Below are 24,033 nucleotides of genomic sequence, written 5' to 3' on the forward strand. Positions count from 1 at the left end.
TAGGTAATCCTTCTATGCCAAACTGACACATCCGATTTCTTCATGTCATACATATGCTAATTTCTATAACACCATAATTGACTGGTAATTTCTTTTCATATTATTTTAAACGTTACTATGCTGTAATCTGTGGGTTAGTTTCATTGAATTCTACATGTAACTTTTTGGGTAATCGTCATTTTTGTGATTTTTCCTTAACTAATGATAACTAATGTATTTAGAATACTTTATCGCTCTATAATCATAAAGAGTGAAACCAGTGAACGTAACCGAAAATCTTCAGGTAAACGTCCTTACCATCTACATCATAAACATCAGCTGGCCTTCGAAAATTATTGGAGGAAAATTTCAAAAAGAATCCTCTTCCGGTAACTTCTGCATCTGATGAAAATTCCAACAGGAGTGTGTTCCAGCTAGAAACTATTTCCATTTTAGGTTTCTTGGCGTTGCAGAATTTACCAATTAGATGGGATTTGTCTTTCGTATTCCCATCATATACCGCTAAATAATCATACTGGCAGTTTTCTCCACCAATTATGTCAAAATCCTGGAAAGTCAGGTTAATGAAATGGGAAACATCGGCCCTAAAAGACAGGAATAATTTGAAATTAGTTTTATGTATGTAATGTAAAGTTTTCACGACAATTCGTTCTAAAAGTAAATTTGCAAATAATTACTTGAATTCTATCACAATCATACTTTTAATTTTTGTATTACAGTTCATTATTTAACTTATTTATTATAATAGTGTTGTTGTTGTTACTGATACTAAATGGTTAGACATTAGGCTAGACCATATACATGAGTCCAATAATATTCAATAAATCCAATTAAAATTGCAAACAACATCGAATTAAATTCGTCAAAACATTTTCTTCCTCAGTGTTGTAGTCACGTATGTGATTGATCTGCTATGAAAGCCATCATCTAAAAATTAATCTTTATTAGCTTATAAAATACTTCTACCAACTGCTCACCCTCAAACGTTACCCCGCCTGTACAGGCGAGTTACTGTTCTTAATCTGACTGCAGAAGGAAGAAGCAATACAGAATGTAAAAGTTAACATAAAACTTCCTTTCCTCACCGCCAGTGAGTTGAACTTAAAAATGAAATAAGAAGAAGAGAACTTAAAATTAATGTAAGTTAAAGTGTGTTTTAAGTTAAAAATTAGCTTTCATTTTAGGATTCATTTCTTGCCGAAGATCGGCAAATGTTTCCCGCGGAAATTTTTTGTGCAAGTATATTTCTTAATTTGCTAAATATACACACATCTTTTTTTTTTTTTTTTTTTGTAATATTAAAATACTTGTATGACATATTTTTCTTCTCAGTATTACTAAAACATCTCGGGACTAATAATTAAGACTATTAAGTTTGCCGAAAGCCGATTTATTAATGAAATGACACACACACGAGAAGTAAAAAAAATGTAAGAGAGATTTTTAAGAGTTGTTTTTAATTTTCGGGCGCGGAGTTCAAGTCCAAACTAACGTTCGTTGTGTCACATGACCTGTAAAAGGAAAAGAGTGTTTATATTTGCAGGAATCACGCATCAGCGTGGCTTAGAACAGATGCTTTGCCTGAAAAATGACTCAGGCCATCTGCCACATTTGTTAAGTTTAACATTTCGCTAAAAGTAATGCTATAATAATAATTATATTTATATCTACATAAGAACTTGAAGCGTTTATAAATAATGATGATTTATACATATTTAAATTTCTTCAAAATTTATTCAGATAAATTCGGTTAACAACCAAACAATAGAAAAATATGAGTAATTTGAGTTGTATTCCTACTTTATTAACCAGGTACAGCGGTGATTGTTTTCATAATTCAGAGGATAGCCAATAGACAGTATCTTTCCACATGTAGATTCACAGACCTGCATTTCAGAACACTGAAAATTTCCGACTCCACATCCCGGGCAATCTGAAAAAAGAAATTCATAGAATTTAACAACACAAAAACATCCGAATTACAACAAAAAAGTTTTAAAACGAAAGTCATGATGAAATACTAATTTTCTCATCTGGCTATTTAAAAATTAATTAATATTAAGTAATCGAAATTGAAGTGATATATGTTATAAGACAGCCAAAATAGAAATGTTATATTCCTTAATTTCTGTCATCCCTAAAAGAAAATCAAAAGGCGTAATATATATACCGATAAAATTCATAGTGCTCAAATAGATACCAATAAAATTCATTGTGCATGGAAACTTCCTTACGAAGATTACCCTAATTTGACTTTTATTTTCTGTGCTGTTGATCAGTTTGAGAACGTGCTTTAAGTCAGGAATGGCCACATGTAGATCACGAAGTGATTTTGTCTCGATCACTGCCGAAAAATATGATTTTAACACACAAAAGGAACTTAGTCGTGATTCATAAAAACAAACAGTTGTGGACACTTAAATAGCTCAGTGTCAAAATTGTATTAGCGTTCTAGAAAAAGGGGCAATATCTCTTAACATTAGTGCTGGACAAAAACGGATCTACCTTTATGAAGACTTAACATTTTCATGAAGAATGGAGACTCGCTTACTTTTTTAATATGATGAATGATAAACTTTGTTGCTTAATATGCCGTGCCAATACAACCATTACAAAAATGGTTAACTTGTGGAGTCATCTTTAAACTCTGCATAAGAAAGATCACGCATATGATCTACAAAATAATGACTTGAGAAAAAAAGTTAAATTAAAGATCTTATTATTCAATTAAGTAAAAGCTCAATAAATGTTTTCAAAAACCCTATGTTGAAATTATGTGTAGTGCCTGATGCATCATTGAAATTAAGCCATTAGGAAAAACAATTAAACCATTTTCTGATGAAAAATTTAGAATCGAAAATTTCTGGGAAACGTCAAATTTCCTTGTTAATTATTTTTAGAAAAAAAAAAAAAAAAAAAAAAAACTAAAATTATTGCTGCAATTAGATTGCTGCAAGATCTTCAATTGTCCCTAAATACTGTAATGCAGTGGATTGAAAACAAATGAGGAAAATCCTAGAGAACATTGACATAAAAAATTAATTGATATTCATGTTGTTCTCTTCAATATGATGAATCGACAGATATCAGTGACACAATTTAACAGCTTTTTAAAAAACTGTAAGGTAAAGATTGTGCATCTACAGGAGAATCGTTGAGTATGATTTTTATGAAAGAGATATCTTTCTTTCTTTGAATATGTTCAGATATATTTAACTGTTTTTTTTAATCCTTCCTCACTAATTTGAAACTATCATTTTTAAAACTAGTTTCAATAATCATAGACAGAACAGCAGCAAATAAAACTGTGCTATACTTATAACGAATTTCCAAAGGTTTTGAGCTGCTGTTGCATAGTTCATCAACAAGTGTTAATCAATAACAGTATAAGCAAAAGATTAAATACACAAATTGACGCAGAGTTCAAAAATTGTGAATTCCATACAGGAAGAGGCATCATTCAGAAGGCATCTCTTCCAATTGAAGTTTCATTTAAATGTATAAGATATCACCGAAATATCGAGAATATATCTATTATTGTTTTGGATCTACTTACCTATGCTCTAAATAAGTAGATCCTGCTCTTAAATTGTTTCATATTTAAACATCAAAAAAATAAATATAGTTACTTATTTACTGATTACATGCTGAAGATTATTACCATTACTGTTGTCTGGGTATACAAAAAATTGTTAACGTTTCGATGAGACGGGCAGACGCAAAGCTCAAATTAATGACAAAAGTAAGGAAATAAAATTTAATCTGTATTTTTATGAGGATAATTTTCAATTAATAAATATTATTAACAAAATAGAGCTTGGTTTAATACCAAACCATCAGTATCACTTATTAGTGCATGAGATATGGATTTGTATGAGTTAAATGTCTAGATTTTAGTAGGTAGATCGTGATATTTTTAACAGAAAAAGCCGATCATATGTATAAAAAAGTTAGCCACCTCAGCTTTAAATGATTTTCAATAACTATATTTAACTATGCTGTCAGAAAGAGTAGTCATTCTGAAAGATAATCATTGCAGAAGGTTGTCACCATGAAAAAGTTCCTTGTATTTATTCGTGCTAACTTCTATAGTTCAGTGATAAAATTTTAAACTTATTAGACCGAGAAGAGAAGCGAGAAATGTTTAAAATTCACTTTCTGCAAACTACTCTCATATTACTTTTTAAATTACATTTGATTGTTAGCCCTTATTTATCATTAGGAATTATGAAGTTATCCAGCATTAATACTCTTAATTTACCTAATTAGAAAATCACTAGAAAACGTAACCTCTAAAACAGCAATTTTATAATAATTGTTTTCCTCTATACTATTTCGTTAGGTCCTGACTGTTTCATTTACATAAATTTAGGAAAAATTTAAGATTTAAAAAATACCACTTACTAAAATTTTTTTGAGCCTCTCTTCATAATGTTGCATTATGTATAAATGTGATACATTTGCTATACACAAACATTATACAATGCTTAAAAAACATGCTTATATGAGTTGAGGAATAAATTTTACAGTAACGGTCCATGCTACTGTTCATTCTTGAAAGAAACATCGGGTCACTGAAACCTCTGTTATAGTCCTAAATATATTTCGCTCTTTATTTTAACACTAGTATAAGTTTAAAGTATGAAAAAAAGACCAAAATGAGGGAAATAAGAAATATATTCTCCGCTATTAGTCAGAGAATCAACAAATAAGAATTTTTAAGCAACATAAGTATAAACGGAAAGCTGGGTAAAATTAAATTCACACCAGTAATGCTCAGAAATTAGATGTAATAAGATTCGTTTGTTTTATATTTAATTATTACATAGTTTGAAACACTTACCTACTGATTTATAATGAGCAAAGAATCCTCTGTATCTACTTCGAGAGTATCTGAAACAGCTCTGGAGGTGAATCTTCATTTTTCCATTCGAAATGATCCTTTTAGGGAATAGATTACCATCAGGAGACTTTATAATTGAGCTGTTCCCATACCCAGAGTACACAGTTAGTTCATCACGGCACTTGCTAGATTCTAAAATGTCTTCTTTTTCTGCCAAATCATAGGAAATGAAATTTAACTCGATATGCTTCCCTGGTTCTGGTTCAATGGACCACCAGCAGGACTTATCTTGGCCATAATAATATGGATAATTCGGTGATGCTACAGTCCCTTCAGGAGTGCTCATGGTAGTTCCACACTGAACTGTAGGTAAATTAAGAAAAGTCAGTTTTTTGTGTCTAACTTGGAATCGGTTTAATGTTTTTTTATAATAATAGAAGTTGTAAGGAATATGACATCAGTTAAAAACGAAAGTAGATTAACCCGTAAAACATTCATCAGATGGCTATGAAGTCGTTGGTTCGATTTAGCCAGAAATATTGTTGACCTTTCCCGTATTTCAGATGCTGTTGGATATCGGAATTAACATGACAAATCATTACAGTGCATGCCAGAATCAGGTTTTATGATGGTTATTTAGGATAATTTTCAAGAAAGTTTTAAACAGTACTTAAGACAAACAATACCTATAAACTTGGAATAATATAACACTTCTCATAAATACAAACTGTACTACAGTTTTAGCATATTAATGAGATATTAAATAGCAAAGAAGTGATTTGAGTTACACATAGTATCAACACAATGAGAGGCAATTCTTAAGTACAGGCGACATAAGCAGCTACCTAGTGAGCTGATTTTCGGAAAGCGCCAATTAATGTTTTCTCTCAAGCGACTAGTTAATAAAAATACATTTAGTTTTGAATCATAAATATATTTAACTTATGTGGGGCACTAAAACTAATAGTCATCTTGCATGCCAAAAAATGCTGGTGCTGGGCCTGATTATGATTTCACTAAATTCGATATTCTTAACATAATATATAAATTGTCTAAAAGCATTCATACATATAAATTCAAGAAAAATGCAGTGAAGTCTAAGTTAAATGTCTATCTTTGAAAAATCTATAAAAAGAAAAACATTACCCTGTATAATAAAAACGAAACACTAAAGACTTAAAAGCGTAGGAACATTTAAAATTCTGCTAGTATCTGAGGCACTGTTTGTTAAAGTACGATTCTGAAATCAAAGCAGATTCAGAAGCAGAAGTAAAGAAAAAATAACTCAAAAATTTTTGGGAAAGTACTTTGCATGAGAATGCTTGAAGAAAATAAAATGCAGCAAAAGGAATATTTAAAAATAAGGCAAAATGTATTAACTAAAATTTGTAAGCAGCATAGTCTTGCTTTTCAGAAATGAAAAAAAAATCTGATGTGTACACCACATGACTTCTTTGTACGGAATATTAAATTATACGCATTTTTTCTTGCATTTTATTTAAACTTATTAGATTCAATTAAAACTACTTCGCCGACAGCGCATAAACCACAATAGAATAGATGCATTCTTTAAAATTCACTTTGTTTACCATAGCGACACTCTGGCGCTAGGTTTACTTAACAGTATTATATTTCGTTCATATTATAACTCAGAATGCACAAAATGTATATCATTTAAAGAATTATCTAATCGTTGCCACATGTTCTATTCAAATACTATAATAAAGTTAGAACTATGTATAAAAGAAATTAAGCAAATAAAACAAAAAAGAAACAGTTTTCACAGACGATTGAGTATTTCTCATTTAATTAATTCAGTTCTTACTTCGCAAGAAGGCAAAAATACATAAAAACTCAAAATATCTATATATTAAAAATTACGAAGTAAATCTCAAACGCTTATTTCCTCGAAAAAATTCCAGAAAGAATTAGGCATGATTTAATTGGCAATAATAAATTAATGCGTTATCTTTGTTGTTGCGAAGCTAAGTTTCTCTAGATTGGCAACAAATCCACTAATCTCCTGTTTCATATGTAAACATCAATGGCCGCCATTAAAACAGGCTTAGCGGCAAATAAACAACTTTAAAATTGCTGATAATTCTAAAAATATTGCACACAGATTTACTAAAGGCATAAAATCATTAACCGGACGATAAAAACAATATAATTCAATCATTTTTAAAGAAAAAAATGTACAATTTACAAACATATAAGAGTAAAGAAACTGAGATCACTGAGCCGGGTAATAGAGTGGATATATATATAAATATATTTATACACGATTGGTGCGGCCGATTGCAACCAAAATACGAGGTGCACATCTAACATGTTACAGCAGTCCTATATACAAAACTTCAACGTTCTGAGGCTACTCGTTTTTGAGTTATGCGAGATACGTACGTACGCACGTACGTACATACGTTCGTACAGACGCCACGAAAAATTCTCTTCAGAATTAATTTTAAACAGTTTTATAATTTTTTTTTGAAGGAAAGGTGTCTTTTATTCTGTCCTTACGTACAGATATGACGCAAAAACATCGTTAAATTTCATTCGATAGCGGTCAAAATCGATATTTTCGTTGAAATATGCTGCCTGAAACTTTTTGCGATTCCTTTTTACTTCGTACAAGGAAGTAAAAAGGAGCGTTTATTGCTGTTATGCGCGTTTGGACGTTATGCAAGTATGGATCGTTTTAAGGTATGACTGGCTCAGTAATTATTAGTTTTTAGTATCAACGTGATGCAGTAATTTGAGAACTATTTTTGCAGAATAGAATGTTTTCGTAGCGGATAGGAGAAATTCTAAAATAAACTAATTAATATTTTATTTTATAGGGAAAAACTCCAAATTTCTGTTCACTTTCCTTCTGTCAATGGTTATGAAGAAAGATTTTGAGAAATGGGTTAAGAATATCTTCTATATATAAAAAAATACTTTCCTTTTATTGAATTAAAATTACTAGAATCCAAATAAATAAAAACATAATGCAAAAACATGTTATAATTTTAGTGTTAAATGTAAATTAGATACTTTTCGATGTTTTCTTGTTAGAAATAGTAAGGATTTTTAATACATCAATTGAAATTCATGTATGTACTATCAAGAAAATGTAACAGACATTTTGAAAGCATGTTTAAAACGCTTGTGTGATCTAAATACGTGGAAAGAAACAAGAACAAGGGACACCTTTGGAAGCAGCTTATGGAGTTCGCTGTCCGTTGACTAATCAATTGTAAACAATTTCACGGCATTCTTATATCACAAAAGTAGTTTTTTGAAGTTCCTGAAGGAGAAAAACCCTAAAGAAATGGACTGCAAATGGACGAAAACTTGATATCTGTGATACCAGACTTCTGAACAATGGGAAAAAATTCGGTCCTTATTAGCTCGAGATTCTGAGGACAGAGTTTTGAAGAGCTTGCTGGTTTTAAATGATAAAAGTGGTAAATTACCCATGTTTCGTAAATAACGGGTTTCATTTAACATTGCAAGGAATAATCACATTCCATTTTTACGCGCTCTTTGGGTGAGGCAAGTTTACACCTTTAGTGAATAACTGGAAAAGATGTAGTTCAATTCCTTGGGGAGGGGCCGTTCATTTTTCCTGTTCCGAAAAACGTAAAACATAAATTTACGTTTTAATACGGAAAACTATTACTCATGCTAATACCAATTCATTAATTTGAAATGTAGTAAATCTTTACTACTGATGTTTTTTACTTCTAAACGTCAGCACTCTAAGATAGTGTTCCATGCCGTTTAGCGAGTACCAGCATTTTGATGTAATTATACACAACATTTTCGCATAAATCGAAATCAGGGATATTTTCTCATGAAGAAATACTCATTAATGGGGCCGTAACCCTAGCTTCTTTAATTTTGAATTTTGTGGGACATAATGGAACAAAAAAATTCTTTGATTACCTTACTGTAAAGTTGGAAAAATGATTAATTATTAATTTACTTTAGCAAAATTCTAGGCTATTGATATGTGTAAATGGATAGCTTTTGACAACAATCTCTCTCTCTCTATATATATATATGTATATATATATACATATATATATATGGATACATATATTTAATATAATAGATATATATATATACATATATATATATATCTATTATATTAACTACACCTTAAATTTAGCATGAAAGCATTTAAAATTTCTCTTTTCCCTATATCCAGGTTTCGAACTGTCAAAATTGTGGTTGAAATTGCTGGTTTGTTTAAAAATCACCAATAGATTTTCCTCTACGTCTATAAAACAATTTTTATTTTTTAAATTTTTGTTTTGTTACTTATATATATATTTGAAATCGTGAGGCAGTAAGTCTCTTATGTTTAAAGCCCAAAACGTCGATTATAATCTTCACTTTTAAATTGTGCGTTCTTAGTTGTACCACAGTTTTGAGATAAGTAATGCAATTTCTACTCACTTTTTTATATTATTTGTTGCCTCTGAGCATGTTAAGAGAGTCTCGATTTTCTCCACAGAAATGCCCTTTCTTTATTCTGTATTTTCCCTGGAAAATTCAAATCTGCGAAATCGATTTGGTAGCCGTCGTGTTTTTAAATTTCTCTGAGTGTTTTAATGGAATACCTGATTTTTAAATGAGATCCTTCCATATGTTTGTTAAATTTGTGATTCTCTTCGTTTCAATATTGATTCCTTTAAATTCTTCCTATTACATGCTTACATTTTCACGTGAACATTTTCATATCCAGCAGCTGGCTGACAAAATACCAACGAATTCTTTCAAACGAATTTTAATTTATTTTTCTTCCACGTTTGTCTATTATTAAGCTGTTTTCATAGACGACTTGTTGAGGAAAGATGCGCTAATGATACATATATATTCTGACATTTTGTTAGACTTTTCCAGTTCCTCGATACAGATTTAGTACATCAATGTCTTGGTAGAACTGCAAAAGTGCTTCTGTGTGGGGGTCGTTTTAGATAGGGTCATAGAAGAGTCTTGTATAGTGTAACAAGCATTTATTAACAGGTTTAAGTTACACACGGACATTATATTTAACTTTAAGAATATTACAGAGCAAGAGTGACACAACCTATCAAGTGTGACGCTTGGCTTTCACTGAAGTACTTCTCTGGCTACTCACCAGAGGGCAGCCTTGTTGTCACAGTTAGTCCAACAGTTTATGTTAAGGGATTGGTTACACTTCTATAAAATCGTCGTAAGCATTTTCTGCATGGCTGTAGGGAAAAATAAAAGCATCTTCAAAGGGCATGACTGCTGTTGTTCAAAAGCCATTATGTTTCGAACCTAAGCCAAATTTTCACTTTAAAGTTTGAGAGATTTTGTAATAAAGCCTTTTTCTACCTGGCATCAAAGCATATGCAGCAGTCTTCACTTTACATTCATTCACCGAGTTACTCAAATCTATGTGCAAGGGCTACAATTGAGGAAGTACTTGTAACTATATTTGAAAGTTCCATTCACGATGGTATATGGATTACAACATCGGTGTAATTTGTGATAGTTGTATATGGACAGATAGAGGGTTGTGTTAAGAAATAAGTAGCTTAAACAAAATTAGTTTCTCATTGTTAAAAATTATTGGCATTGAAGCATCTTGTTTTTGTGCATTCAATTTCTATTTCGCCTACGTTAGGTTTACAAACATATTCAATATCTTACAAAACTACTTCCCCTTGCATTGCCATCCATGCTTTGCATATACTAATTTTGCTTTTTATACATCTCATGTAGTTACTTCAGAATTTGCATTAACCGGAAACCGTCCATATATAGCGGTTGTGAATTGCACATTAGATGCACATTTTTCTTTAGATGTTGTAGTAAAGGTGAAAATCTTCTTATATAATTTTTTTAGAAGGAACACTGAAAAAACTCAAAATATACCAGCATCGCTGAAAGCAACCATCAGAGCGAGAATAGACATTATTTAAAAGTCATGTAAATGATCATAAGCTGATTTCGATTCTGCGAACAAGTTGTCCCAGATTATTTACGACTGTTAGAAAATTGCATGTATACACGTCATATGCGTGAGTGTATGAATCGTGTAGCTGTAAGAAAGCAATCTGTGTGATTTGTGAAGCTCCATTTCAAATATAATACAAGCATCATTTTTACCTCACTTTGCTGTGAATGGTTCCCATTACAGAGAAAACATTCTGAAGCTGATGTTGGAAATCACACCAGACGTTGGTATTTTATGATATAAATGGTGAGCAAAATTAAATCACAGTATCTTTTCTTCATGGAATTTTATGCCTAGCTTCTAAATGAAATTATAAATTTTTGATGAACAAATTTCAGTAAAACAGAGATAATAGAGTTTACTACAAAACGTATGAAGTAGTAATCTTTAAAAATGAGAGCTTAAAAGAGAGCTCTTAATTCGTTTTTTACTTTATTTTATATTGATTTAGTACTGGCTGTTATTTCGCATCCAGCATTACATAATTTATACCAATTTTCAGTAGTTTTAGATTTTTAGATTAAAAATTAAGGATTAATTTAATATAGTTACGCATAACTTTTGTCACTCAATGGCACAATATTTTAGTTTCTCATTGTTTAAATATAACTATTTTAGACATTCGTAAATGGTTTAAATATAACTATTTTAAACAAAATAGCTATATTTAAGTACATATTATATTAATTGCAATAAAATTCAATTTAGAAGCTTTTTGTTATTTTTTGATTCCAGCTTGTTTATAGTTAACTATCATCAGAAGCCATTTTTCTTAAAACTATTATGTAACTTAGAGTATATCAAATGCATTCAAATTACTTTTAAGTTGAATCACAAACGATAGCAAAATTCTCACATTAAAAAAATGCGTGTATTAATAAAAGGTTAACAAATTCAGGCATGATTAATCCTCAATGAAATATTGTATCAGATATTTAATATTTGGAATATAATACATTGGTATTACCTTTTTCTCTGCATCCTAGAATTTCTAAACGCAAACATGGCTGTTCATAATATTCCAAAATTTTAATTTGCACTATTCTAGCTGGTATACCTTTTAAAAGATTAAACCTCATCTCTAGGTCATTCGTGTAAACATCTGTCGATTCGCATTGATCGCATACATACACCTATAATTAAAAAAATAATCATAAATAGTGGCATAATTCTTAGATCAAAACACATATGCATACTAGGAACGATGCTTTTTTAGCATGTATTGTTTCACAATATTTGAACGTAACTGTAATCGCAGAAGTTGATACGTTATTTTAACACAGAAATTGAATATGTATATGTAAATACGAAAACATTCTTTAGGGAGAAATTTACCGAGAAATTTTTTTAAAAATAAATGAAATTATGCACATTTTACATGTATGACTATGATCATGAATTTACAGACATTTGTTTTTCTGACAAAGAAATTCCGATCATAATACTCTGAACATAGAAGTCAAATGTCTCTTTCAAAAACTAGAGTAGTTAACAGATGTATATATGTTAGGGGTTGGACTGATAAAGAACACAGTTTACTTTGATTATTTTTCTTAGGTCATTGTTTTTCTGAGGTTATTTTAAAATTCTAATCTTTAGTTTGTGTCTTTGTCAGCTTAGAAACAGGTTACCATGCGACCTGTTTCTGAGCTGACAAAGACACAAACTAAAGAAAAAGTAAATAAATAAATAACATAGTGCAACGAAAAGCTAAATAAATAAATAACATAAAATTTTATTTATTTACCTTTTTCGTTGCACCAGCCCTCTGATGAAGATGCAGAAAAAGATTTAAATATCGTTTTTCGTTTTTCATATTGGCATGTTTTGCCCCTCCCCCCCCACCCATTTCTTGAAGTTTGCCATTGTGTGCCTGTTTTTTAGTATTTGTATGTGGTTTGTTTGTGGAATTTGGCCATGGGGTGAAATTTAAACCCATTTTTCATTTTATTTTATTTTGTATTATTGTCATCACTTGGATGCTGCTATCAGCGTACAGCTGGAAATTGGATTATATTGTGAACTGTTTTTACTTTACTTATTCATACATATACGCATGTACTATAATATGACTCTAAATGTAATAATATAAATAGCCATTTTTTTGAGTCTCTTACTTTTTGCTGACCAACAGGTTCTTCTTCCCATTTCCAACTGATTGAATCATTACTAAAAAAAAGGTAAAACGATTTCACAGCAATTCGTTTTGGAGCCCCATTCACACCTTGGAGTACAATACCAGTCACCACAGTCATATTTTGTAGGTCTACCTAAAAATTCATTATTGAGACGTTATTACAATAGAAAATGGTTTAAATGAAATTAATTTTATATTTTCTAAAAAATAAAAATTCATCATTGTGAGAAAAGGGGTCATGCAGAATATCCGAAATATTCTTAAATTTAGATAGACAGTTTTATTCTGTATTTAAAAAGCCCCAAAACTGAGAAAAATATTGAGAAAAAAATTAAGTGGCAGGATATTTAAAAACTTTATATAGAGATGCCTATATTTTGGAAAAGGATATCCTTGAAAAATGTATGAAGATAAATGGCGTATTTAGAAAAACACAGATAAGCATAAGTTTCGCATATTAACGAATTACATGTTTTTTTCTTGCTGGCATTATTCTTTACTAATAAAAATGTTTAAAAATATTTTTCGAATTCGAAAATAAAAAAGTTAAATGATTTCACATGCCCTTTGTTAAAAGATTATAACTACTATAAAAATGCAAACTAAGCTTTTGCAACATTAAATATCATTTTCAATTTTAATTTAATTTACATGTAGTGTTTCTGTTACAGGAAAAAAAGCTCTTTTGCACTTTTTCCTAAATTGGACTTGTTGTTTATCTACAATACCCTTCTATCATTTTAAAAGCAGTATATTCGAAAGCTATAACTATTTCTTACCGTAAATTGTTTTAAAGAATCATTGGACGCTGCGCACCATCCATGGTCAGCATTTAATCTGCCATTAGTGTAATAATAATGATCCCAGTCATCGCTAGAAGACGCGCTGATTTGGATGTCAAATATTTCTTCAGATGCCATTCCAAGAGGCTGGCCGCACGACTCTGAGATATAAAAGCATTACTTAAAAATTAAAAAAATATTTTTTGAATCAAGCAGAAAACGGTTTGCATTATATAACATAATCCAATAAGTATTTTGAAAAACAGCAAATAGTCATGCTTAGCTGCGGCATCCACATGTAAACTTTATAAAGACTGAATATTTTTATGCAAATATTTACATCCGTTATTACCTCGACTTAATCGTTATTGTCTTTAACTTTATTATTTTCTTTTGCCATGTAACCAAACTATTTAATTTTTTATAATTTCTTTGCCTTAATTCAAAAGTATAAATTCAGTAGTTTAAATAAATGCCTAATTAATTGGTGCACATTATAGTTCATGAACTTCAATAAAATAATTGCAGATGTCTATTACAGATTCTGCCTACTCCAAAATTTGCTACATAAAATTATGGATTGCATCATTTCATAATATTAAAAATCTGATGTGTACACCACATGACTTTCTTGTACGGAATATTAAATTGTACGCTTTTTTTCTTGCATTTCATTTAAACGTATTGGATTGAATTAAATCTACTTCGCCGATAGCGCGTAAACGGCAATAGAATAAATGCATTCTTTAAAATTCACTCTATTTGTTTATAGCGACATTCTGGCGCTAGGTTCACTTAACAGTATTATATTTCGTTCATCTTATAACACAAAATTAGCTTATAATTTTGTGTTATAAGATTAACTTATAACACACAGAATGCACAAAATTGATATCATTTAAAGAATTATCTAATCGTTGCCACAGATTCTATTCAAATACTGTAATAAAGCTAGAACGATGTATAAAAGAAATTAAGCAAACAAAACAAAAAAAGAAACAGTTTTTCGCAGACGATTGCGTATTTCTCATTCAATTCATTCAGTTCTCACTTCGCGACAAGGCGAAAATACATAAATCTTAAAATATCTGTATTAAAAAAATTACAAAGTAAATCTTAAACATTTATTTCCTCCAAACAATTCCAGAAAGGATTAAGCATGATTTAATTCGCAATAATAAATGAAGGCGTTATTTTTGTTATTGCGAAGCTAAGTTATCTAGAGTGGCAACAAATTCACTATCCTGCTCTTTCAAATGTAAACAAGCAATGGCCTCCATCAAAAAAATTATTAGGCTTAGCGGCACTTAAACAACTTTAAAATTGTTGATAAATCTAAAAATATTGCAAACAGATTCACTAAAGGCATAAAAACCTTAACCGGAAGATAAGAACAACATAATTCAATCAGTTTTAAAGCAAAAAATGTACAATTTACAAACATATAAGAGTAAAGAAACTGAGATCACTGAGCCGGGTAACAGAGTGGATATGTATAACGTTCTGAGGCTACTCGTTTTTGAGTTATGCGAGATACGTACGTACATACGTTCGTACAGACGCCACGAAAAATTCTCTTCAGAACTCATTTTAAAGCAGTTTTATAATTTTTTTGGAGGAAAAGTGTGTTTTATTCTTTCCTTACGTACATGTATCACGCAAAAACATCGTTAAATTGCATTCGATAGCGGTCAAAACGGATATTTTCGTTGAAATAGGCTGCCTGAAACATTTCGCGATTACAATACTTCCTTTTTACTTCGTACAAGGAAGTAAAAATAGTTGCTACCGGATTTTCTTTCGGTTTAAACAAGATGTAATGGATGAACATCAGAAGTTAAATTTAAAATTCTCGATAATGATTCAAGTACGGAGAGGTTAGAGCATCATGAATATGCGATCCGAAAAATCCTTGATCTTCAACTTAAAACTCAAAATTAAATTTTTGACAGAATTTTTACCTTTTTCAACGTATTTGTTATAATAATATTAAATGTTTTACCAGTTCTATAATGATTATACCTCACAATAACAAAATGATTAAATAGAAAATTAAGCCAAAACCGATGTGGGTAATATGGATAGAACATGTCCTTATCATTCGAATATATTTTCTTGATATTAATAAAGTAAACTATCGATTAACGAATTTAATGCTGGATAATTTCTGCAGAACCAATCGTTAATTCTGAATAAATAAATGAGGTATTAATTCAAAAATGTAAAGAGAAAGTGGCCTTTGAAGGCTTTTAAAAACATTTAAAGGGCTTGTATTATGGTTTCGTACGCAAATATTCCATAAATATTTATTAAGTTAAAATCTATTTTTTTAAATATTTTAAATTTATTTTGTAAAGTATAATTATACTATTTTTTCGAAAAAAAGGTAATATAAAATTTAAAATTAATATAATATAATGAATTTTATTAATAAAAGAAAAAATAAATTATTTTAGCATCCGTTGTATATTTCTCCATTTCAGTAGTAAACATGTTTCTTTTTCGCTTACTCAACATTTTAGCATAATTAACGCAACATTAACATAATTAAAAGAACAATCAAGATATAACGAAGTACTTTTGTAGAGTAAGAGATTCCGACATAAGACATAAGAGATTCTGACATACATAGATGCAACTCGATAGCTATTAAAATTATGATAAGTAGAACTCTTTACTTTATGCACGAAAATACATACTATCTCTGACTATAGTGCGTACGTATTATGTGCACTTTATTAAAAGTGATAGCAAAAATTTGATTCTCAAGAAAAGTATCTTACTGAAAATATGGCCGGTTATTTGAAAGGCAAGCTAGAGAAAGAGCAGATAAGAAAGAATATACAGTGCATTATAAATATCAATTTATAAATCTGTAAGAAGCTTACTTTAACAGTAATTTGGAAAAATTATTTTTAAACACATTTTTAAATTAATTTAACATTATGGGATAAGAATTTCGGCATAGCAGAGGTATTGACTCCTTAAACATTTTCCTTTAAAAATAATAAAAAAAGTCATAAACTTTAAAATAAAGTTTAATTCTCCTTAAACTTATTTCCTTTAAAAATTAAAAAGGGGTTTACACATCCCTTTGTTGTGCAGCAGAACTGTATGTGCAAAACTAATGGTAATTTCCTAACATTTAGACTTTGTATTATAAGGTATTTCTCCCGCTTCTTTGGCATGCCTTCATAGTGTGGTGGTCTGCACGGTGGGCGCGTATTCCAGAGGTCCGCGGTTTCATTGCCTGCAAAGGCGTTGCTAATTTTTCATCTTACTGCTTCCAAAAAAATACCTAATATCTCTACAGTATATTCTCTCAAACATGGTATGAAATACTGTAGCATCCACTATTTTAGATAAATAAGCAGCCATTTTAGGAGAAATGATATTTTGGGGCAAAAAATGTCAATTCTTAAATAGAAATTTTATTAAAAGCCTGTTACAAGTCTATTATTATAACTGATGAGAAAATACTCTATAAAATGCAATATTTATATAATGGTTAAAAAAACTATAATAATGAGCGAACTAAATAATATAAATAATCTAAACAATAATAATCAATTCTTTATCAAGGATAGATGTGTGAATATATGTTGTCATATAATAAGGAAAAGTAGAGATATTTCATCGAATCAATAAAAATGATTAAAGTAGTAACTTATAATGTGAATTACTTCATTTCTATTCCTGTAGCTAGAAAGAGAATTATCGAAATATTCGAACATTATTTTAAAATACTCTCTAAGAAAACCGCCTGTAGAATCTATGGGCTAGTCTGAATGTTGCAGTATAACTGAATTACTTTTTAACGAATGTGAATAAAATAATTCAGCAAGATTTACCCCAGTCAGTAAAAATTGCTCGAGTAAAAATGCTTTTATGTCTAACTAATGTGCTTGGTGAGACAAATATATGAATGCTAAGAGAAATTTTCATGCACAAGTGAGTTTAATTCCTAGTTTTCTTAGATTTAGTTGTTAATAATAAAAAATAAATGTTTAATTTGGATTTGGCAGAGGGAAATGTACTGAAACACACTACACACACACTCACACAAAAAATGCAAGGAGGAAAAAGAAACATTTTTAAATGCAGCACAATTTATTTAAACGCTTCTAGTTTTGTAGTATAATTCCTTAATACTATACGCTCATAAAAATGAAGTACAGAGCATTAAGGAAAATATTTGTTAAAGAAAATTTTGTACCTGTTCCGAAAACTTTCATTTCGCAGAACTGAAGACTATCGAATCTGTTGAACATCTGTATTGTGACGTATTGCCCATGTATTGGTTGCGAACAATTCACTTTTAGAACGGAGAATTCTGGATTCATTACAGGATATATCGAACACATGTATGCATTCAAAAATCCACCCACTTCTGTATGAGGAATTCCATAAGACAAGTCGTCGTAATAACGTGCATAGGTATTTACAAGTCCTGATTCGTCCACAGTTACGCGAAAACCCCGTAAACTCCGAGCTAAAAATATTTAAAGTTCATTAAAAAAGTTATACTATATAGACACACAATATTTAATTACTGGAGCAGAAATAAAAGCAATAAATTCTGAATAATAATAGCAAAGTGATTCTGATTGCAAATAATGTTTTAAAATCATTTTTAACATCATTTGATTCTTAATCTTAACCTTTCTTGATTTGAAACGATCTTCACATATCTTGCATAAAGAACATAAATTTCTATCAATTTCTAAAATAAAACAGGCTTAGCTTAAAGAAATAAACATATTACATGCTTATAAATAAATAAATAAAAAAATTATCAGGAAGCATTTCATACTGCTTTACAGAAGTCTTAAAATTTATGACCTTTACTTTTTTCTTTGGCAACGTAATGTCAGCATCACGTGAGCACTCTTGACATCGCTTAAGAGTTAAGCAATATGGCCATTAATCGGGTAGGAAAGCTTTTTTTTCATGAATATGCAGAACCAAATTGTTTATTTTTGCACAACGTCATTTCAGGACTCTATGATTCCAAGGCAATTAAGATTGGAGTAAGAATATAACGAAAATTGATTATCAATGCAAAGATTTTATGACAAGCTACACACTCTACTACATGCTGAAGGGAATATAAGAAAACGGAGCCAAATCTTTAGATAGATTTATGAATATCTCTGTAGTAAATTTTCAGAAAATATTTGCATTAAGTATTTTAAACGTTTATATGTATTACATACAAAAAATGCACATTAAACAAATTATAGTGTAGAATTCTTTTAATGCTACGCATTAATTTCTCAAAGACAAAATGAAAAACATAATTAATTCAGTTAGATGAAAGAGGTCATAGAATGTACCTGGTAAGATCTCTGAGATGAATTGTTCTACACTAGGAAAAGATGTTTAAATATCTAATATGAAATATTTTCGTAGCATTTTGATGGATCATTACGAATACTGTTAAATTAAATTAACAATAAGCTTCCTTACTCGTTAAATTATTACATTTTGTAAAGATTATGAGTTTCTGTGGAACTGCAGTATTAGTTCTCTGTCTGTTCTTGTTGGCCTCTTGACCTGGTACGCGTTTCATACTGCCAAATGTAAAGCATTTTCAGAAATAATTAAAAGTGCTTTCAGAGAAGACTTAAAGAGTACATGAAAATATCAAGTATACTCACTGATATCATAATAACAATAAAAAAGAGCAATCCCCTTCTCAAATCCGCTTTTATCCACCTTTGGGTGAGGTTCCATGTATTTTGGTACGCCATCAATCTTCTCCTCCTGTTCCCAAGGGTAGGATGCCCATGGAGCAATATCTTCGTTAAAATGAAAATACTGCTCCATTTCTGACATTCCTTCCACTTTTTGGCACGATTTTCCATACCTAAACAAGTAGAAAGGAGCGCTTGTAGGGAGTTTGATAAGATTTTCCGCGCTTCCATCATTTCTGCAGCAGAAATAGATTCTAGTGGTTTGCTGTGTATAGCTACCACGAGGATAGCTGCCAGAAACTCGGCTATCCGATAACATTTCCAAGGTATCTCGCAATGTGATATAACCGCTTTCGAAACCTAGTGGACATCGAATACCATACTGGTAGATACAATACTCTCCTGGTGGCCATTCTCGTGGTGATCCAGCTGAGGATGATAGAGTTTGAGTTTTCATGCAGAAATGTTGAAGTACGCCACTTCTTTGATTTACACCACTTGAAAATTTTCTCTGAAGACCACCTAATAAAAAGCAAAAATGAGACAATCTATCGTTTTTAGTTTTATAAAAATCTGTATGCCATACATATGAAACATTAATTATCAGTTTATAACAGTACTGTTTAATTGAATAACAATAAATATTGAAAATTATAGAAACAATTATAGGTATTACTAAAAGGGAACAATAAAAACTATCATTGAATAATTAGCCTTAAGAATAAATACATTTGTAGATTTCTATTTGCGTTTTTTATTCCTATATCTTCGGTCTCTTGTATAAAATGTCACTATCATAATACTAATGTTTTGTACATTCCCACTTTGTTTATTTATTTACCAGTTCCTCACATGTTTCGATCATGTGTCCTCCTAAGCACACACACTAAGCTGAGCAGCTGCAGTGTGACAATATTTATGATGGGCTGTTACAGTGTTGGCTGATTTTACCTGATTGCTCAAGGAATAGCGCGTGGGAATTTCCTATAAATCATGGGATGCTCTTTATGGATAACCAGTTTTGTCAAGCTATACGCTATCAGTCCCAAAGAACACATATGGCCCTAGTAGTTTCCGACGATATGAATTCTAAATCGAATATGGCTAACACACTCCAGATGGAGACCAACTCGAGCGGCGTCCAGTCAATGAAATCTTTCCAAATAAAGTCAGAATATCAATTTCACAGATTCTGCTTTTATTGAAAATAACTAAGTAAATAAAACTAAAATAATAACACTAGCTTCATCTAATATGATTATTCCTTTTAAAATTTTTCGACGAGTTTCCAAAACATATTCGCTTCACAAGCCTCATGCCAAAAGGCAAAACTAATGTATTGATTGAAAAAAAAAATCTTTAATATTTCAGTAATTTAGAATGGTTGGTTATTGGATCATCAACACTTTCGCCTACTTGCTCGGAACATTGCTTCATGACATTTGGCCACAGTTTTTACCAAACCAAGCTTTTGAGGAAATTATAATAAATTGCACAAATAATATAATCCTCCATTTTTACAAATATTTTGGACCTGTATATTTTAATATCATATAATACTTAACTGATATATGACGGGATAGAAAGAAAGGGAAACAAACAAAAAGCATACTCTGAATTTAAGAAAAAAAAAAGAAATTCGCAATATAGAGAATTTAATATAAATGACTCAGTGCAGAGAGGGGTTTCAAATATTGAATATATATTGATGAAGAATATACAATAATCATATATCAAAGTCACAAAATGAAAAACTTCATACCATTTATACTAAGGCTAGATATATAGCGTAATGTGAGTAGAGAAAAATGTCAAAATGAAGAAGAGAAGTTTTACTGCGGTGCTAATTCTCACAAGTACGGCATAAGTTATGGACTGCTACAAAATAGTAAAATGGAAGAATAAATTGTCATATTGTACTTTAGTATACGTATGCTTTACATACGCACCTTACATATGCTATAGATATACTTTACTATATTATATTATTACTAGAAAGCCCGCCGGTCATACGAAATGACTGCTGATCTAGATATTATAAACTGTAATTAAAATGATTTGTGCAATGGTGTCTGGTAATTCAAACTGAATTACCCAGCGCAGGCGGCGAGGACGCCCCTTTGCTTACTGCCCCACCAGGTTTTCCCCTTCTACTTGCTTAAATGCTTAAAGTAAAGTGCAATGAAGGAAACAACTGGCGGTACATTTCTTAAGAGTCACCGCTAAATCAATAAATAAAGGTGATTTAAATAATAAAATGTTAATTCACATGTCAAAGATCTCTTTGTGCACATTTCTTGTGTAGATCTTTCCATCATTTTTAAGCTCGCCTTGCAGAGGACCGTCCCTTATTTTTAATTTTACGTCCGTTCTTTCACGAACTCTTGAATAGGCAACATAAGGTTGACCGTGTCCAAATCCAGTCTCAGGTAAAAAAAAGCGTAACCCTGTGCCGTGGCAACTTCACCCCATTGGCTAGTACAGTTGAGCAAGCAACCAATAAACTATCGGCAACAAACATACACTTAAACCGCATATATATATATATATATATGTAAGATAAAAATATATGAATCAAAATTATAGATTAAACTATAAACATTAATTCTTCCTCTCTATTCTAAAATCGTAATAACTTCTTTGCATTGCGTCATTTCTGGATCACTCTGTGATCGGCGCGGCTCTGATGGCGTAATCATTGGGAACTGAAACTGTCCTTGTAAACCAAAACTTTTCTCTTCGCGTGCCTCCATCTTGCATAACTAAGCACTTCAGCTTTTGCTCGCTACTGTGCTAAGATGTGATTTCGCTGGCTTGCTTTCTATCCCAACAATATCAAAAATGTAAATCTTCTGTGGAAAGGCACGACTAGAGTGCCAAGTGATTGTGGTCACAAATATCAACTGGAAATAAAAATGGAATTAAAATCGCTTCTACTGCCAAGTTTTATTTACGAAGTCAACACATTAGCTTACGACGCAATCAGATTACTTCCTCTTCAATATAGGATAATCACGCATCTACACTGCTCCGTTATTTCCTTTGCTTTTATTATGACAATTAAGTCGGCAGGATAGTTTCCTGCAGACTGAAACCTCAATGGAAAATTTAATTCAGCTCTTCAAATCATCGTTTTGTGATAAATTCAAGATAATGTGAGAGAAGTGAATCATCAAATTTATTTTTTCAGTGTTTAAAAAATAACAGATCATTCTTCTGCTGTCGTGTTTTGCAAGTGCTTCAAAAAAATAATCACGCGTAGTGTTTACAGATTGAAAGTAATCTCTCGATAAATTGAGAAGTTCGAATGCCTAGTGAAAAGGAATATTTAATTTGCTTCGCCGATCTGTACAATATTTAGAAAAATAGTGCTTTAAATCATCAGTGAATTACCGTTTAGGAATTCAGCATTACAGCGGGTTCAAGGTCGATCTGAGTTAGTGTTTGCAAGTGTGTGCGACAGAAAATTATTTGCACTTCTGCTTTTTCAACAGCTCAAAGTGTATTACATTCGTGTGAATTTAGCTCAGGAACTAAATTATTTAATGTGCTGAGGATTCTATAGTTTTCATTTCAACATTGGTTAAAATTTCTGCAATTTGTTTTGAGAAAATCTGAAATTCTTGTTCATTAATTTTTCTAATTTTTCATAATTATGTGTGAGCAAATTAAGTAATTAATTTTAAGCTATTTAAATTATTCATAGGGAAGAATATTAAGATAAGTTTTTATGTTTTTGAAATTTTGTTGAGAATTTTCAATACGAATTTTATAATTATTCTAAAAATGAAGTTGGTGTAAAAAATAAGTGAAATTAGTACAGATAAGTAATATGAAATTATGGTAAATGCATGTTAAAATTTATTGGTTATTGTGTGTTAAGTATAGTATGCTGAGGGTGTACTGGTTCCTTCAACAGAGGCCTGTAATTGCCTCTGTACAGTTGTTCCTTTTACCCTCTTCATGCAAGATAATGTTGGAGGCTCTCATTTTATGAGTGTTTGTAATTTTTTTATATTATTATTATATTTTTATATTATGGAATGTATTAGTGCAGTTCTCAAAGGCCAGTTACCTTAATGCAAGGAACGGAGGCCTTTTCAAGTAACTGTCTAGGCACCCTGGGCCACCAGTGCATAGAACACACTGGTTAGCTCAAGAGGACAGCCCTATTGATGGATATGTTTGTTTAGAAGTATTGCGAGGCTTCCAGTTTGGTAAAATCAGGAATTGTAAATCAAAGATGATAACGGTGAAACCATAAATTCTGAAAATCTTAATCCTATTATTTATGATGTTAAATTATAATTTATCAGTATGGAAATAAGTATCATAAATATTTATGTGCATTACATTTAATTATAAGAAATGATTATGTAAAAGTTTTGTGATATTCTGTAATAACAAGAACCTTCCCTGATGAATTATGCTTATGTGAACTCTCAAACAAAAAGACTTTTGGACTGAAATGTTGAAAAATTCAATAGGACTCTAAAAATTAACAATTTATTAAAAAAATTGATATTTATAAATAATACTTTACAGGATCAAAATTTTATTATTTATTTATGTATTTTTTTAATTTGCTAGTGCTTTAA

General features: G+C 30.6%; 1 protein-coding gene across 3 annotated transcripts in view; it reads right to left on the bottom strand.

Annotated features, from left to right (window-relative positions):
- The window catches only part of LOC118193121 (uncharacterized), a 173,560-nt gene that overhangs the window by 95,467 nt on the left and 54,060 nt on the right, over positions 1-24,033 (bottom strand). For all 3 annotated transcript variants that reach the window (XR_015043446.1, XM_085825060.1, XM_085825061.1), the window contains exons 11-18: positions 19,400-19,957; positions 17,956-18,231; positions 13,737-13,900; positions 12,938-13,090; positions 11,788-11,953; positions 4,844-5,206; positions 1,801-1,933; positions 298-584 (exon numbers count right to left, since the gene is read on the bottom strand). Coding sequence is in view for 2 of the 3 variants with exons in the window: in XM_085825060.1 (XP_085681186.1) it covers positions 298-584; positions 1,801-1,933; positions 4,844-5,206; positions 11,788-11,953; positions 12,938-13,090; positions 13,737-13,900; positions 17,956-18,231; positions 19,400-19,957 (2,100 nt within the window). In the remaining variant the exon portion in view is untranslated. The remainder of the gene's footprint in view (positions 1-297; positions 585-1,800; positions 1,934-4,843; positions 5,207-11,787; positions 11,954-12,937; positions 13,091-13,736; positions 13,901-17,955; positions 18,232-19,399; positions 19,958-24,033) is intronic.

This window comes from Stegodyphus dumicola, chromosome 10 (assembly GCF_044657685.1).
Source record: "Stegodyphus dumicola isolate Sdum_Otavi_A_Nest chromosome 10, ASM4465768v1".
Classification (NCBI taxonomy): Eukaryota; Metazoa; Arthropoda; class Arachnida; order Araneae; family Eresidae; genus Stegodyphus; species Stegodyphus dumicola.